Consider the following 19,584-nt stretch of genomic DNA (forward strand, 5'->3'; position numbering starts at 1 on the left):
CCTAGTACACTGCTGTGTACTAGAATTAAGTAAGAAAACATTTTTTTTTTTAATTGAAAATAAGGAGCGACATTAAAACCTATAACGAACAGAAATTTTTCTGTATATGGAAAGGGCTATCCCTTCCTCTACACCCCAATCTTTACGCTAAACTTTTTTATTGTTTTAAAAAGTAAGAGTTGTGAGAAAGAGTCAAACTTCAGCGTAAAGAGCGGGGCGTTAAAGAGGTGACAGCCGCTTTCATACACATAATAATCTCTGTTCGTTTTAAGCTTAAATGTCGTTCCTTACTTTCGTTTACATAACTTGTTTTTTATTTAATCTCTTAACGTTTTCGAAGTAAGGCAGGTTTAGATTTTGTCTCACCGTACTTGAGTCATTAAAACAAAATTTTACATATTAACTTTACTTTTTTTTTTGGCTAAATGGCATTCTCAAAGTTTAATCGAACGATTTTGGGAAAAAAGGGGATGGGGAGGGGGTCTAGTTGCCATCCAGTTTTTTTGGTTACTAAAAAAGATACTGGAACTTTTAATTTTAATTACGGACGTTTTTATTAGTAACCTTACCTTACCTTAGACCTTAGATCCTCCAGAGCCAGGGGTGGCTCATAGGGCGTCTACGAAACCTCGCCAGACATCTCGGAGCTGAGCTGCAGCCATGACGTCCTCCCACTGTGGTTGAAGAGACAACTCCGCATTTCTCAGGTCTCGGTCGTACTGTCGTCGTAAGGTGTGTCTTGGTCGACCTTTTTTTCGCCTCCCCTCGGGACGCCAATCATATACTGTATTCGGGAGTCGATCCTCTGGCATACGGAGGACGTGGCCAAGGTATGTCCATCTCCTACGTTTCAGAAGGTCAGTAACTAATGGCTGACCGGTTCGCCGGCGAACTTCTATGTTGGTGACCTTTTCCTGCCACGATATGTTCAGGATTCTCTTAAGGCACATGTTTTCATAGGCTAAGACACGTTTCTCTAGCTGGGTGTTTAGTTTCCAGCATTCACTAGCATAGAGGAGGATGGACATCACATTGCTATTCAGGAGGCGGAGCTTCAAGCACATAGAGTATTTACTACTGCGCCAGACTGGTTTCAACTTGCTAAAAGCCGATGTCGCTTGTCCAATTTTCCTCTTGATTTCGTTGTCTATTTCACCATCGTATTCGATCCAACTCCCAAGATATTTAAATTCCTTGACCTGCTCAATAGTTTTATTTTTGCATTTTAATATGAGTGGGGAGTCAGATGTGGCCATACTCTTTGTTTTACTGACATTTACTGCAAGTCCCATTTTCTCGGCCTTTTCGTCTATGGCGTCGAGTAGCAGCTGCAGTCGTATTTTCGCTTCTTCAAGAAGAACAACGTCATCTGCGAAGTCCAAATCGGAGATCAGTCGGCTGCTAATCTTCACTCCAATGCCTGAAGACTGCCGTAGAATATAGTCCATTACAATGACAAACAGAAACGGGGATAGGACACACCCTTGTTTGACGCCAGACATTATCTTGAAGAAACGCGTGTCCCCATTTTCTGTGCGTACACAGCATTCACTATCCTCATATAGTGCGATTATCATTTTGACTAGTTTATCAGGTACTCCGTAATATTTCAAAATCTTCCATAAAGTGTCTCGGTCAACAGAATCGAACGCCTTTTCAAAATCAATGAAGAGCAGGTACAGCTTTTTGTTCCATTCTCTGGACTCTTCCACCATCAGTCTAAGAATGAAAATAAGATCAGAGCAAGACCTACCAGGTCGGAACCCATGTTGCTCTTCCCTGAGATGTGAGTCCAGGGCTGCTCTTAGGCGTTGTAGTATTACTGAGGCTAGTATTTTACTAGGCACAGACGTCAAATTGATGCCCCTCCAATTGTCACAAATTTGTGCATCGCCTTTCTTGAAGAGTTTGACCAGTATACCTCTGGTCCAATCTTTTGGGACTTTTTCGTTGTTCCAAATGGCCACTAGAAGAGCAGTCCATACGAACATGCAGGCTCGAAGGGACGCTTTCAGCATCTATGCCGTGATCCCATCGACTCCCGGTGCACGTCCATTTTTCAGCTTTTTCACAGCTGTCGTCACTTCTACCGTGCTGGGTGGGTCAGCACTTACGTCAATTTGTAAAAATGGTGTATCCGGTACTGTTTCTGGATCATCAGGTCTGGGCCTATTTAAGATTTTCTCGAAATTTGATGCCCATCTCTCGTCAGCTTTCTGTGGATCCGAAATTATGTCTCCATTTTCATCTTTTACAAGGGATGTACGATTTGTTTTCTTTCCAACTATCTCGTTTGTTAGTCGATAAACCATTTTTGAGTCTCCTTTCTTTGTAGCTTCTTCTGCAAAGGCTGCTTTTCTCTCAATGGCAATTCTTTTGTCTTTTCTGGCACTTCTTTTCACTGCTTTATCCTCTTCTTTGTAGCGGAGCTGTAATTGGGCTTTTTGCTCCGGGCTTGATGTATTCAGGATAAGCGTTCGGGTCTCCTTGCGTTTACTGATGTATTTCCAGGTGTCATCCGATATCCATTCTTCTTTCTATCTTTTCTTGAAGCCAAGGTTGGCCTTCGCAACGTCATGGTACACACTCTTGACTGAGGTCCATGTATTCTCAACATCAAAGTCATTGGTTTCGTCGAGCAGATTTAACGCTTCAAATCTGTTATGTAGAGATATGCAGAAGTTTTTGCGGATGTCAGGATCTTTCAGCTTATCGGTGTCAAATTGTTTATGTGTTGCAGTGTTAGTTTTCCGCTTCTGAGCTTTCAGTTTGATTCTTACTTCGGCTATCATCAGGATGTGATCTGTATTAACATCCGCTCCTCGAAAACCCCTCACGTCACATAGGCTACTTCTCCAACATCTTGACATGAGGAAATGGTCGATTTGATTCTTCGTTCGACCGTTGGGGGACACCCATGTGTACTTGTGAATCGTTTTATGGTCGAACATACTACCACCTATTATCAAATCGTTGCTTAGTGCATAATCGATTAGCAGTGTGCCATTCTCATTTATCTCGCAGTACTGGCGGTCTGCACCAACTTTAGCATTTAGATCGCCAACCACGCAGAGTACATCATGCCTGGGAACGTCTTTGGTGACCGAGTGTAGCATGTTATAGAAAGCATCTTTCTCTTCTTCATCAGCTTCGTTTGTTGGAGCGTAGCATGCGATGATGGTCATTTTTGTGTGATTTGATACGAAGCGAGCTGTCATTATACGTTCGTTAACTGGGTTCCAGTTTGTCATTGCTTTGTGTGCAAGTGGCGACATCAGAAGTCCTACACCAGCGCGGTGGACGGAAGGGTGACCACTATATGCCATGACATATCCATCACTAAACTTCTCTAATCCATTTCCAGTCCACCTTATTTCACTGAGAACGAGTATATCGATGAGGTATTGTCTCATCTCTTTAAGAACTTGCTCTGTCTTGGATAACTGGTTCATCGTTCTCACGTTCCAAAAACCCATCTTTAGATTCTGTTTCGCAGTCAAAAATCGGTTCCGGGGGCATGCATAGGTCGTTATCTGGGGAGGTGATGTATCCGAGGCTGTTGTAGACGTTTCAGTTGCAGTTATTTTTCCCCTGAAGGTTGCCCCTCAAGGTCTCAAGGTCCCGGGTGTGGGTTGCAAGCCCACAGCCCAACCCTCCTCATTTGCGGACTTGGGACCGTCATGCTCCCCCGACCTCTGTGAGGCAAGGATCCTTACATGGTTGAGTTAAATATTAAATATACGTAACTTACAAATTAACTGATCCAACAAACTTCTCTAGTTGTATATTTTTATTACGTATATGAGAGGGTTTGTTCCCTCGTCAATACCTCGCTCTTTACACTAAATTTAGAATTTTGTTCCAATTCATTAAGAATGGCCCCTGAATCACAAAGGCCGTTAAATTAGGATGAATTAGGCCGTTAATTAGGAACTAGGATAAATAGCTCTTTTGAAATTACTAAAAATAATTTAGCGTAAAAAGTGAAGTGTTGAGGAAGGGACCACCCCCTCATATGCCTATTAATTTCTGTTTGTTTTAAGTTTTCATTTTGTTCTTTAGTTTCAATTGAAAAAACTTTTTTTTTTCAATTTAATTTCTTATTGTTTTTTTTAAATAACGCCTGAAACTCCAGCTTATTATTGCATATTCTTATTGTTTTTTTTTTTAAATAACGCCTGAAACTCCAGCGCCCCCAAAATAGAAATTCTCTTCTCTCATGATAAATTCCTCGATGGAAAGATACTCCCACGTAACCCCTCACCCGATGAAATGAGTGTTGGAAGGGGCTTAGTTGTACTTCATTTTTTGTGGTCACTTCAAAAGGGCACTAGAACTTTTAAACTCTGTTGGAATGAGGTCTTTCGCAATATTCTTGAACATGGGGTCGAGAGGATCACTCATGAAAAAAACAACAACAACAAAATAAAAGAAATAAACATCATGATTTTTCTTTAATTTTTCATGACTTTTGCAGATAGGAGCTTCAAACTTCTACAGTTCTCTGATATGCTGAATTTGATTGTGTGCTTTCCATAAAGATTTAATAACAAATTTTCTCAGGCTCGTAACTTTTTATGGGTAGGATTTAACTTGATGAAACTTACATATTTGAAATCAGCATAAAAGTCCGATCCAGTTGATATATGTATTGGTTCCATTTTTTACAGTTTCGGCTACTAATCAGCTGGGTCACTCCTTACTACAGTTTGTTACCACGAACTATTTGATAAAACTGCTGTGGTTAAGGTAAAATATGATGGTAGTGGCTGGTTTCGTATTAAAGCAGGAGTTCAACGGGGTTGTGCTCTATCATCATTAGTTCGAATGATTCTGGTGGAGTTTGTCCTAAGGAGAACAGCAAAGGTAATGTGAGAGCACAGAATTATAAGTCCCCTAGGCTTTAGCTATGATGATGATTTAAGCATCTTAAATTAAAACCTTAGTAAAATGAATGAACTTTTCGATATTTTGCGAGTTCACTGTGCTAGAATGCGTCTGTAAAATTGATTTTAAGAAATTTTAAGTCAATAAAGCAGCGTCACTCCCCATGGTATCGTTATGATTGAAAACAGTGTAACAGTTTCTAGGAATTTTTATTTGACCACTGATTAGGCTAATATTTATTTGTATGCCCCGGATAATCTTCTCAATAGTATCTTTATACAACACTGAATAAGGCCTTTAATATCTTGTAACGGCTTAGGTTTGTGACAAACATATCTCCTTGCTTTCTTCCTTTACTTTAAAGGAACTGGATACCCTGCTAGTGAGGCCCATTTTAATTTTTTTTTTTTTTAGTACTTCAATTTTGTACAATTTTTCGTTTAATTATATTTTTCAAGTTTTGTTTCGAGTCTTTCGTGAAGTCGCGAAACGCTTGGTGAAAAAAAAGTAAAATTTTGGGATTGAATGCCGTGTCTCCTGCTTACCTATTCGGAATCGTCTTTCATCTATTTAAAAAAAATACTAATTCACTTATCGGCGTACCAAAGGACGGTAAGCACAATAGTAAAATATGACTGTTTACTTACCATAAATAATGTGCTTTTTTAGGCGTGAAAAACCCCCACCGTATTATGAAAAAAGCGCAACTTCGAAAAAAGAAGAACAACGTCTAAAGAAATATTAGAAATTATAAATGGCCGCAGGATGTTATTTATTAGAAAAGAAGAGACTCAGCGACACGCAATGTGATACCAATGGGTAATGGCAAAGCAAAATATAAGGTAGTAGACATAGATCGAGAAAAGAAATTTGTATTATTTCTTAAATAACGGTTGAGGAATTTTGCGTTTCTTAGATAAAATATTGGGTTTCTTGGATGAGCTTTTTTGGAAACTGGATTGAAATCTGAAACTGAATTAATTGCGTTTGACTGACAATTATCTATTTTTACTTTACCGTATCATGTGCTGTAGTTAATATCATTGCTATATTTTCTCTTAAAGAGTTATCTCTTTTGGATTAATACTAAAGACTAGGGAGCGACTACAAATTATGGTGTGATGGGTGCTCAACAAATATATTATTTTTCTGACTGAGAGTAAAATTGCATTAACTATCCTTGAGTTAATTCCAAACTGTCGGTAAAAGGCGAATTTGTCGTTTATCCTTGATTTAGAAATCTCAAATGCCGCCCAATAAAACTAAATTATAAGACAATTGGTATAATAGTTCGTGTGAATTCGCTTTTTGTCTTTCAGTCAGCAAATTATACATTTGGTAAAAGAAATTTCGTTTTGGTGATAGAAATATAAAGTAGAATTAATCTAAGCTTGTTACATTAGTAACAATTTTAAAATTTGAAAACATATATCCACATTTACAGGTAGTCGATTAGTTAGAGCTGAATTATGTAACTTGGCTTACGGTTCAAATTTTCAAATATTAAACATTTTCCTTTTACTAAAAAGATGACTTAAGTAAATTTAAACGCCATCAAATCCAAACAGTAAGATAAAATTTTATTTTAAGATAACTCACAAGCCTGACTGGGCTGAATATTTATCCTGAAGTAAAAGCAAAAGTAGAATAACATACAAAAGGCTTATAAATAGTTCCATATATGAAACTGGCAAAGGAATGCACTGTCATATTATGAAAACAATAAAAATATTTAAAAACATGTATATAAATTTTAGACCATATTATATTGGCCATAATATGAAAAAAAGATAATTTTTTTAATTTATTAAAATTTTGCTATTTTATAATTCGGATAATTTTTTTGTCAATTTTTCCCTGGATATAAGGGGCATTTTTTTCGTATCTTGAAGTCAAGCAGTATAACTTCAAATCGAGAGGCTATCCTTTGAATAAAGTTAATTTTATTGGATTTCCGGTGAAGCTCTTGGGTTCCAAACCGGAGAAGCATATTCAAGATGCGGACGAATAAAGAAGGATATGTAGTGAATAATTATGTTCTATCCTATTACTAGTAAAGTTGAATATAATGGGAGGTAGATGTAGAACTGGGGCTCCCGAATTGTCCCAGATCTGTAAGGGGGAAAGGAGTTTTTCCTTCTGCAAAGATACGGCAGAGGATTCTTCGTATAGTTCGGAAAATAAACGAGATCGGATGAACACCTTCAAAACCAATATTCCAATACAAAGAAATGGGATATCAAAAGGACAGAGAATGGCATTTCTTAGCTTCCCAAATGTTAATTCAATTTCAAATGGGAAAATCACACAAAGAAAAGGAAATTCTTTCAGCCGGGACATGACTATACTATACAAGACGCATTTTTATGAAATACATTTCTTTTTTTAATGTAAAAATCACACGAAATAGGGGAAATTGTTTGCGCCGGTAGGCCTACATGATTAAACTACACAAGATGTATATCTGAAGTATGGTTCTGAGGTTGAAAATAACTTAGTGTAAATTATGAATGTGGGCTACGAAAGAGGGGAAGTACCTAGTGTGTCCCGGAAAATCTTAATTTAACAACTGTATAAGAAAGTTAATCAGAGTGTGTGGTAATTGTCGAGGCATTAGTCTGGTCTCCTATTAACAAATTTCTAGTAATTTAATACTTTTTAGACTGAGAGAGCCTGTAGACACAGTTATAACAGAAGAACAGAGCTTTAGCAAAGGTCTTATCTTTTTATGGTATGAATTAACGAGTGATTTTATTTAGTGGCTTAACCCATACAGAGGGCTTCACTATCTAATCTGCAAAATATAACACATAGATTATATCACACATACAGCTACAAAATACTATCTAGGAAGTAGCACAAGGGGAAAAAATTACACAATATCCAGTCTCTTTGTTTAATTCAAGCATGTTAGAACGGCATATTCAGCCTATTTAATAAATAAAATAACATTGATATTAAAAATATCAGAGTAAAAAAACTCTTGTAATCTTAATTGCATTTCGGCTCTTTCATTTTCAAAAAGTTTACACTAAAAAAATAATGATATAGAGATTCTTCATCACCACAATCACATGTGGAACAATTACTTCTATTATTTCTATATAAAAATGAATTTAATTTACAGTGACAAGTAAAAATTTGTGTCAGTTTATAATTAGGAGAAGTTTTTGCAACTTGAAGAAGGTCATTATGATCAGTGACAGACTGGAGGATCCAGGGCTTAACAGTTTGGCAGAATATTTCTTACCATTTTATATATAGGTTTATGCGTAAAACTTACGTAGTTTCATTTAAAGTATTAGAGGAAGAAACGGAATTTACAAATACATAATTTGCTTGCGAGTCAGTATAATATGTATGTTTATTTAATTAATGGCTTTGGAAATCAAAATCATAGAAATTCTTAGGACAGATACTAACTTTTTTAAACTTTTCTTTTTATTCAGCGCTGATAACCATGTAGGTATTGCATATAAAAGGGTGGATTCAATAGCAGCTATATATAATATTTTAGGGAAAATGGTTTAAGATCCCAAGTGGTTCTGGCGGCATATAACAACTTTAGTGAATATTATCTGGTGACTTTCACTTTACTTTCAACATGGTCATTCCAAAGTAATTAAATCCAAAAGTACTTTCAACATGTTCATTCCAAAGTAATTAAATCCAAAAGTACTTTCAACATGGTCATTCTAAAGTAATTTAATCCAAAAGTACTTTCAACATGTTCATTCCAAAGTAGTTTAATCCAAAATTTAATATCCTATCCGAACATATTTTCACTGCCATTAGATTCTCACAAAAAAAAGAATGCCGCCATTAAAATCCTCACACATGATCTTAGTTCCCTCCAGTTTCTTGTATATGAGGTCAAGATCATCTTTTATAATTTTGCCTATTATTAATATAAATGTTTGCTACCGTATAAAACGCATCATCTATTCTAACACACTTTACTATAACGACTTCTAAATTTATCATACCTTACCTTAGACCTTAGATCCTCCTGTGCCGCCAGAGGCACCCAGGGCATCCACGAAGAGCCGCCAGTCATCCCGCATGTGCGCCGCTGCCCAAACATCTTCCCACTGGGGCTGGATCGTCGTGTGGATGTTCGACAAATCCCGTTGGTAGGTGCGACGCAGCGTGTTCTTGGGTCTACCTCTCCTGCGAGTTCCCTGGGGTTGCCACTCTAGGATCAGCCTAGGGATCCTTTCTTCCTTCATACGGATCACGTGCCCAAGGTAACGCCATTTACGTTGCTGGATGACGTCTGTGACCCTGGGCTGGCCTGAGATAGAGCGGACTATCTGGTTTGTGACGTGATCCCTCCAGTCGATGTTCAGGATCCTCCGAAGGCAATTGTTTTTGAAGGCTAGGATCCGTCTTTCTTGTTGCTGATTCAACTTCCAGCACTCGCTGCTTTAGAGAAGTGCAGAAAGGACGTTGCTATTAAATAGTCTCAATTTCAGCTTCAGGGAATACTTTTTCGATCGCCATACTGGCTTTAGTCGGTTAAAAGCTCCACTGGCTTGCCCAATCCTCTGCTGCACTTCTCGCCCACTTGATCCTGAGTTCTCCACAGCATTGCTGAGGTACCTGAACTCCACGACCTGCTTGATGGTTGAATCTCCGCATTTCATGTCCAGAGGGGAATCGGTTGTTGCCATACTCTTTGTCTTCTCCGTATTGATCTTGAGTCCAAGTCGTCTAGCATTTTCACGGATAGTATTAAGAAGATCCTGGAGTTTGGCCTTGTTCCTCTCATTCAAGGCAATATCGTCAGCAAAATCCAGGTCGGCTAGCTTTTTGGCTTCTCCAATTTGGATTCCAAATCCTGTACAATCACGAAGTACGTAATCAATAACGAGTACAAAGAGTAACGGAGAAGGGACACAACCCTGTTTTACGCTGGACTTGCTACGGAAATATATGGTGTTCCCATCTTGGATCCGAACACAGCATTCTGTGTTTTCATACAATGCAACAATTAGGGACACTATTTTTTCGGGGATTCCATAGTACCGCAGGATTTTTCAAAGCGAGTCTCGGTCGATGGAGTCGAACGCTTTTTCGAAGTCCACGAAAATCAGGTACATTTTTTGTCTCCATTCATTGGACTCCTCGATCATCATTCGTAGAACATAGATGAGGTCAGTGCAGGAACGGAACGGCCGGAAGCCATGCTGTTCGTCACACAAGTGACTTTCGAGTGCTGTCTGAATGCGCCGGAGAATAATCTGTGCGAAGAGTTTACCCGGAGTCGAAATGAGACTAATGCCCCTCCAGTTGTCACATTTTGTCGCGTCACCTTTCTTAAAAAGTTTGATGAGCGTACTTTTTGTCCAATCATCAGGTACTTTCTCAGACTTCCAAATGCTAGCAGAGAGTGTCAGCCACACACTCATACAGACGCTAAGTGATGCTTTTATCATCTCAGCTGATATCCAGTCTGTACCTGCAGCTCTACTATTTTTCAGCTTGCAGGCTGCTTGACTGATTTCTACATCAGACGGTTCTTCGGTGCTGATTTGGAGGTTCAAACAGGGGGTTACGGGGATGTCAGGTGGATCCAGAGGGTGTGGTCTGTTCAGAACCTTTTCGAAATGCAAGGCCCATACTTCGGTCATTTCCGATGGGTCTGTGAGAGTTTTGCCACTCGCATCCTTGACTGGTCCATTTACGTTTCGGCTTTTCCCCACGATTTTGTTAGTAATCTTGTATACGGCTCTGGAGTCACCTCGTTTTGCCGCTTCCTCCGCCATGGCAGCTTTTTCCTCCAGAAGGTTGCGCTTGTCCCCCCTTGCACTTCTTTTGACTAGTTTATCCAGATCTCTGTACAATTGGTTCTTTAGGACTGTGTCGTTGTATTCACCACCATTAAGAAGCTGCTGTTTTAGGTTGCGTCGGTCACCAATCAAGTTCCTTGTCCTCTCGGATAGCCATTGGTCTTTGGGCCTCTTGGCATACCCAACCATAGCAGCAGCCGTTTGGCTGTAAACCTCCTTGATGGTGTTCCAGGTCGACTCCAGACTGGCGTCAGTGTCATCATCTAGGGTGAGGGCTTCGAACTTGTTAGAGAGTGTAAGGGCAAACACATTTCGTATTGCCGTAGTGGAAAGCTTTGCGGAGTCGAAGGCGGGGTTTTCCTTGGGACTGGTCTTCGGTGCAGCTTTTAATTTCAATGATATCCTGGCTATCATTAGGGCGTCATTGGATGCCACGTCAGCTCCTCTGAAGGCTCTCACATCTTGTAGACTAGACTTCCATTTTCTATTTATCAGAAGGTGGTTGATTTGGTTGTGCGTTCTCCCGTCTGGGGAGTTCCAGGAATATTTGTGGATTGTTTCGTGTGCAAATATAGTACCCCCAATTATTAGGTCATTTTTCAGTGCAAAGGCCACTAGTAGCGTTCCGTTCTAGTTTATTTTGCCGAGTCCTTCGCTTCCCAGGACCTCAGGGCAGTAAGACTTATCATTCCGCACTTTGGCGTTGAAGTCACCGGCGAAGCAGATTAAGTCATGACTGAGCATGTCTTTTGCCACAGCTTGAAGGGTGTTGTAAAAGCTGTCCTTCGTCACGTCGTCTGCGTCGTTAGTTGGTGCAGAGCACGCTACTAAGGTTAGTTTTGCATTGTTACCAGCGAATCAGGCTGTGATGATCCTTTCGCTAATGGGGGTCCATTTCGTCAGCGCTTTTGAGGCTGGTTTGGAGAGCATTATGGCTACACCCGCTTCTTTATTTTTCTCGAGGCCACTGTGCAGGATAGTATACCCCATATCCAGGTTCTGTCTTCCTGCTCCAGTCCAACGGACCTCAGAAAGGGCTAGAATATCCAAGCCATAATTATCCATTTCTTTCAGAACCTGTTCAGTTTTTGATAGTTGGGCCATGGTTCTTACATTCCAGAAACCGAGTTTAATAAGGCAATTGGGTTTCAAGAAGCGTTTCCGGGGGCGGTCCAAGGTCGTCGTCGTAGGGGTGTCCGGGGATGGTCCTTGGTCGATATCACGTTGGGCAATCATATCACACAAATTGGGAAAAAAACTTTGGCTCAACTTTGGATGGTTCTATAGCATAACTTTTTTATAGGGGCAGGCTGCTAGGCCACTGCCAAACCCTCCTCCCTTATCCAGGCTTGGGACTGGCTGTAGATTCTTACAGGCGGAGTATATATATATATATATATATATATATATATATATATATATATATATATATATATATATATATATATATATATATATATATATATATATATATATATATATATATATATATATATATATATATATATATATATATAATATATATATTTAAATATATATATATTTATATATATAGTATAAATTTTCAAAAACTATTGGGCAAATTATTTTTAATTATAATTTAATACTAAAAAAAACTAGATACCGATATAAATTGGAAACCGGTTTGTAATTGTAAGCAACTTGGCCCATTTGTAAATCCTACTTACAAACATGTTATAACAGGGGACTTGTCAATAATAAAGCAAGATGATCTTCAAATTATAATGAATAAAGGGGCTAATTTCCGTCTTTCTCATCATCTGAAACCATCGAGTGTTCTTGATGGCTTGGAAAATGATTTTGATTTATTTATTGATAAGTGGTGTAAGAAAGAGAATAAAAATAAAGAGAGTTTTCAAAGTTGGAAGAATTTAATTATTAGTAGAGTAAGAAATAAAATATATTCTAACTTAAAAAATAGTAACACTAAATCATTGTTTTATAATGCGAAGATTAAACAAGCAATTGCTAATCTAAAGAATGTATTTGTAATTGTGCCAGTGGATAAAGCTAATAATAATTTTGCCATAATTTGTCAGAAGCTGTATTGTGATATCTTAAAAAGGGACTTATGCACAACTAATGTTTATGAAAAGGTAAATATAGAGGATGAGAATTTAATTGAAAAGACTGAAGAAATACTTTTTAAAAATTTTAATATTAAAATAAATGACAATGATAAAAAGTTCCCTTTCCTATATTGGACTGTAAAATTTCATAAGAATCCCCCTAAACCACGGTTTATTGCTGGAGCAGCTAAATGTCCAACCCGCATTGCTGCTACTGACCTCTCTTTAATTTTAAAGGAAATTGTAAATAAACTTAAAACCTATTGTTCTGGTATTAAAGAATTTTCGAATTTTAATCCATATTGGAGTGTTAATAATTCACTGCAGGTGATAGATTCTTTAACAATGGTTTCAGCTAAAAGAATTGATTCTTTCGATTTTGCGACAATGTATACTAATTTATCACTTAATTTAGTGTTTGATAATTTAAAAACTGTTATAAAGAAATCTTTCCTCTTATCTAGTAAAAGGTTCTTAAAAATAGACAGTTATAATAAAAAAGCCATATGGACAAACTGCTTTAATACTACAGTTAACTTGAGATGTTACAGCTTGGATATGATTTTTGAGTTATTGGAATTTGTTTTATACAATACTTATATAAGATTTGGGGGTGATTTGTACTAGCAAATTATGGGAATTCTCATGGGAGGGAATGCCAGCCCATTTATAGCTGACTTGTTTTTAAGTCAACTAGAATATAAATATATGATGGATAAGAATAATCCAATTAATTTAAAACATGCTTTGTCAAATAATAAAAGATATTTAGATGATATTTTGGTCTTAAATTGTAAGGATTTCATTGATATTTCTAAAAATATATATCCATCAGAGCTTATTCTTGAGCCTAGTCATGGCGCTGGTCATGAAGATCATTTCTTAGATTTAAATATTAATATTTGTGATAATAATAAATTAAGTTTTAAAATGTATAATAAAACGGATGATTTTGATTTTGAAGTGATTAGTTTCCCATTCCCTGAAAGTAATATACACTCAAATATCACATATTCAGCGTTTTTCTTACAGTTACTTCGTTATGCAAGGATTTGTAGTAATTATATTGATTTTAAAAATAGATGTAAAATCTTAAGCCAAAAATTGATATGAAGAGGTTTTTCTGCAAATAAATTAACTTGGCAATTTTAAAAATTTAGTTTTCATTATAACGAACTTTTAAATAAATATCAAAAGAATTATCTAGAAATACTTAAAGAAATTTTTAACTAATTTCGGAGGTTTGAGAAATGTTGTCACAGCGCCATTTATTTTGAATTGTGTTTCTAATTGAGCGGAATTTTTAAAAAATTAGCCACATGGTAAAGATGAATTCTATAATTGTTTAGTTCATTCAGGTTTTTTGCAATGTGTTAATATTTGTGATTTGGTAAAATTTATAATATTTAGTTTACCTATTGTTGCTAAAGGGGGGGATATATTAACAGGATAAGCTTGTTTTGGTTTTACTTGGTTGTTTTACATTTGCTGTTTTTTTTTCATAGGCATGTATTTTGGGGGTGATACCTGACGCGGGGATGCCATGGATATTCTTTGGTAGCCACAACACTGTGCTGGGTAGAGAATTTAGAGTGGCGAAACCCTATATAGGCCAGAGTATTCTCCTGATGAGCCCTTATGTTGGGTGTTGCCTCTGAATTATTTGTCTATATTATTTTTTCTATTGTTCGGTAAATGACGGCTTATACTTATTGACGACATGACTGCCTGTCCATGGATTATTCTTTATGGTTGATTGTGTGTGGCTATGCTGTTTGACCTATGTGATTGTATGGATGAGTAGGGTTAAGGCCTCATTCAAGTGCTGGTCTATATTAATCACTAATTTAGGAAAACAGTCTTCCTTTTCTCCTTCCGTCTTTTTTTTTTTTTTTTTTTTTTTTTTTTTTGTTCTGTAGCATTGGTGATTTCTATTTTCATGATATATATATATATATATATATATATATATATATATATATATATATATATATATATATACATAAATATATATATATATATATATATATATATATATATATATATATATATATATATATATATATATATATATATATATATATATATATATATATATATATATATATATATATATATATATATATATATATATATATATATATATATATATATATATATATATATATAAAAGAATCCGGTATTCCACAGTGAAATGCCTCAAGGCTAAAAGCGCGTTAATAATGGAGACTCATGTTTTAACAAAAAAATTAACTATGTCCAGTATATTGTATTAATAATCTTAATATATTAGAAATTAGAAATGCTACATGGAAGTAAATATGGCAATGACATTCGAGAAATTCCTTTTTCGAAGACTGTTTCGAATATAATTTCTGATATTAACAAGGACCAATTAGAGCGATTTATTTGAAGAATTAAATAAAGCCCAAAAATATTCAACTCAGTTTAATGAAATAACTAATACTACTAAATTGGCTCGATTGTCAGAATATTTCAAAAACGTTTACAAAAAAAACTTGGATAAAGAATTGTTATTCTATTGTCCTATGAAGGATCATACTACAGGGAAAGATATACATTGTAAATCTAATAAATTTTTATAAACGAAAGTAATAAAAATTAAGAAAATGACAGTATGAGAGCTTCTAGTTATACTACACTTAACAAACCAAAATTCAATATATACTATAACTATCACGGTTGATCACTAACCATCAGTATTTTTCAGCGACTAATTCTATCAAGACAGAATAATGAGATCACAGATCATTGAATTCAACTAAAACACCGTGAATCAACACTAAGAAAAAAAAGAAGCGTAAAAAAAAGCAAAAAAAAGCTGATCATAGCAGATTAATATCCATGGTTGTCAGTACTGCTATTTATTATCTGTTCCATTTTTATATTTTCGCAAAAAGTTTTATACCTACTTTCAAAAATAACAGAGAAATATTTTAATACTATCAGGTACAATGTTTTGCCAATAAGTCCAGAAAATTAAGTACATGAAGTTTCTCTCAATTAATAAAATGAATGTTTAAACTGAAAACCCTGGATACAAGCAACGATTCAAAAACTCAAAAGGCGTCTGCTCTTGCTTCAGAACACAGAAACACAAAAAATAAAAATAAAAATGAACTATTACGTTGATGACAACGAAACAGGAAATATCATATATATGGAATTTTCATGCATGGAAATATCACATGTGAGTGATACAGCATAGAATCACAAATAAAATCACAAATTAACTCAAATTGGGATAAACACACCCAATATGCTTACCTAAGAGGTTTTCTAAGTCTGCTTTTTGTGCCTCAGCCCTTTTTCTGCTCTCCCACTGAAGCCTATACAATCTGTATATTGGGAGATGCTTGGCCTGATTTTTTAGTCTTTTGGCTTTGATTTTACATTCAATGTTTATAATTTTCTGATTGATTCCTTTCAGTGTTTCTTCTAGCTCTTTGATTCGTCTCTCCATTCTCCGTGTTTTCCTTTTCAATTCTCCTTTTTCGTGGCACCTTAGAACTTCGTTTACCTCATACTGACCTGCCTCAAGACCAAAAGTAGAGCAACCTTCATTGCTGTTTGATGTTTCATGTTTTTCTGTCAAATCAATGGCTCTAGGAAGCACCACTAAGCCACATATCTGACATATTACATCTCCAGCTACTCCATCTTCAATTAAACTTTGTCCTTGATGGTCTGGACAACCAATAGAGATGCTTGTCATTATGCAACTTTTAGGGTTAAGAGTAGTAGTCTGTCTATGATGATTTTGCCTATCTTTGGCGCCTTTTCTATTCATCTCATGATAAAAATGAAACAAATCTTTTGTTAAATCTATAATTTCTGTTATTTGGAAATAATCTTCATTCATTAAAATGGCTGCTCCTCCACTATTTGAATGTTGACTTCCTGTTTTTTTCGGTCTATTCTAGCCAACTTATATCCCTTTAAATTGGTAAAAGTTAGGTTGGACCAGCATATATTCTGTAAACACACTATCGTAGGGTTTTCATCACTTAACATCTTCTTAAATTGAACTAATTTTTGCTTAATTAAAATCCCGAAGCTAAAGAAAAAAAACAGGCAAAAAAGTCAGCTTTTGAACTAAGACGGATGGATTTTTTTTTGACGGCACTCGATAGCTCTTGATGAGCTGATCAAGGTATATGCTATCCGTTTTTAGTAGAAAAATTGCTTCATGAGATATACTAGTGTGAAAGTTTAAAGGGGTTTACAACTTCAGTAGTAAGGTAGTCGGCTGTTAGCCCATAATCATCTTGGGCAATGAGGGGTTTGCAACTTTTTCTAGTTAGTGTACCTATAATTTGTTTCCGGTGTATTTGATGGTAAGACCAATTTGGTTCCAGTGGTAAGACATGTAGGGGACTTGTAAGTAATGATCAGCTGTTAGGCTATAATTTTCCTCAGCAATGAGGGTTTGCAACTTTTGCTAGTTGCATTGAAGGGTTTGCAACTTTTGCGACTTGGTGTACCTAGTATTTATTTTAAGATCCTTACAGATTATTTAACAATAATAACTTTCACAAAACTTGATGCACCAAGAGTTTTTAAGCTACAAATATGATCTAGAAAGTTTTAAAGCATCTCTTTAGGTGTAAAACAGCTTCTTGTGATCCGTACCTTGAGAATAAAGAGCCTCAAGGTTCCGAAAATACTGTTTTATAAACAATTACGTAATGTCATTACAATATAACAATTACACTATGACATTATCTAAAGCCAAAACAATTATGGATTATCATTTACTATAAAGCCTTTTCTGACTAGATGCAAGTCTTTGCACATGCAATCAGGTAGAAGGGAGGTCCCCCCAAAGTACAAATCCTTAGTAGATAATTTTTGACATTTTCAACATAATTCATATATTTTTTTTTCAATCCCACCACAAGAACCAATTCCTGTATACGTGCCTAGAATAGAGGTAACTGATATTTGTCATTTTTTTAATTGCTTCTCATTGTATCATCCAACGATTTTAAATTTAGCCCTCAGTAGGAGAGGCTAAATTTGTACTAGGTATTGTCATTTTTAACTAATTACTATTTTATAGTAATTAAATGTACATTATATGAACATCTGACTGCAGCTGCTCGATAGCCCCGTATAGTTATTTCCAAAGATTGAAAACAAACCACTTTAAAACGGTATAGTTATTTATATATATATATATATATATATATATATATATATATATATATATATATATATATATATATATATATATATATATATATATATATATAAATTAAGAGCACTGTTTTATAGCACGCTACAACCATTTGCCGAGACTAGAAATAAATATTTTTAACGGTGATGGATTCCACCGTTATTAGCACCGCCAGATAGTACTGTATATATTTGGATCCTTACACGAATGAACTTGAATTTATTTTACTCCTGTGAATTACTCGAAACTAGGGAATTGTTCTGACTCCGACCGACACATGCTGTAGCATTTGCAGTTATTGTTTCAGATGTGTTTGGCACAGTCCGTTGTGCCAGATAGTTTTTTGTCCGGTTGTATATCTCCCAGATGACTTTTAGGAGGGTGTGAGTAGTATATAACATGACAGCGGAGATTATGAATATTTGTTGCTCCTTCCCTTGAATTTTGAAAGTTACATTGTTAATGAAATTCTCTAATGAGCATTTTTAGGTCTCAATGCTCTAATAAATCTTAGTTTTCGGTGAAGTGCTTGTTTTTCACAAAGTTTGGTCTTCTAACACGGCTCTTTCGAGTCACTGTCGTCTCACTGTCAGAATTTTTTTGGATCCATACAGATTAAAAACTTCAGCGTTTAATCGAAGCGAGGAAACAAAATCAAAGTATTCCTCGCGCAACACTTTGCTTGGTGAAGCCGAACAAAGCTTGCCGCAACACCTTACGTTGCCTTTGCAACGTAGATCCAATTCATTTTGCATACAGTTAGGGACTGCGTGTCGGTATCTTAGGAGGGTGTGAGTAGTATATAACATGACAGCAGAGATATTGAATATTTGTTGCTCCTTCCCTTGAATTTTGAAAGTTACATTGTTAATGAAATTCTCTAATGAGCATTTTTAGGTCTCAATGCTCTAATAAATCTTAGTTTTCGGTGAAGTGCTTGTTTTTCACAAAGTTTGGTCTTCTAACACGGCTCTTTCGAGTCTTCCGTGTAAAAGCGAACAAAAGTCTCTACCGGCTATTTTTTTTTAGCAAGATATATCGGTAAATTCAGTTCGCATATATTTAGGGACTGCGTATCGGTCCTTTAGGAGGTTTTAACTAGTATGTAACTGTGACAGCGGAGATTATAAAATTTTGAAATTTTAGACTATACTTGTTTTTTCTTTTTTTTTCTTTGTAATGCTATAAGTTGTGATGCTTGCGTAATTCTAAATGAAGAAAATCTCGATGAGATCGGGGAAACTTAAAACAGTTAAATTTTGCGCTATTGTCGAAGAAAAACTGACCAACGCCTGGTCTTGTATTTGACGTTTTTTCAGTTCTTTTGGTGTAATTGTACGGCAAAAATACCATAGTAATAAGCACTGGCTCTCTGTTTCTGAAACTAGCAAATTTGCTATGTTAAAAAAAGAAAGCAATAGCGGCAAGATTTGTCAAACGCTAGATGTAACTAGTAATAATTTTTGACACTAGGACAAACATTCAGTCCCAGTTTCCTGATTTTCTACAAATTTTCATTTGATCACTAATTAGGCTACTATTTATTTAGCTGCCCGGATAATCCTCTCAATACTTTCTATATAAAACACTGAATTTTATGTTCTTGCTTACTTTT

At 35.9% G+C, this 19,584-nt stretch overlaps 1 protein-coding gene across 1 annotated transcript; it reads right to left on the reverse strand.

Moving 5' to 3' along the window:
- Positions 1–2,537: 2,537 nt before the first annotated feature.
- LOC136027301 (craniofacial development protein 2-like) lies at positions 2,538–3,476 on the reverse strand. The gene has a single exon (XM_065704450.1). It carries the CDS (start codon positions 3,474–3,476, stop codon positions 2,538–2,540), a length of 939 nt encoding a protein of 312 aa, XP_065560522.1.
- Positions 3,477–19,584: the final 16,108 nt, after the last annotated feature.

The sequence above is a fragment of the Artemia franciscana genome, chromosome 1 (genome assembly GCF_032884065.1).
Source record: "Artemia franciscana chromosome 1, ASM3288406v1, whole genome shotgun sequence".
Taxonomy (NCBI): Eukaryota; Metazoa; Arthropoda; class Branchiopoda; order Anostraca; family Artemiidae; genus Artemia; species Artemia franciscana.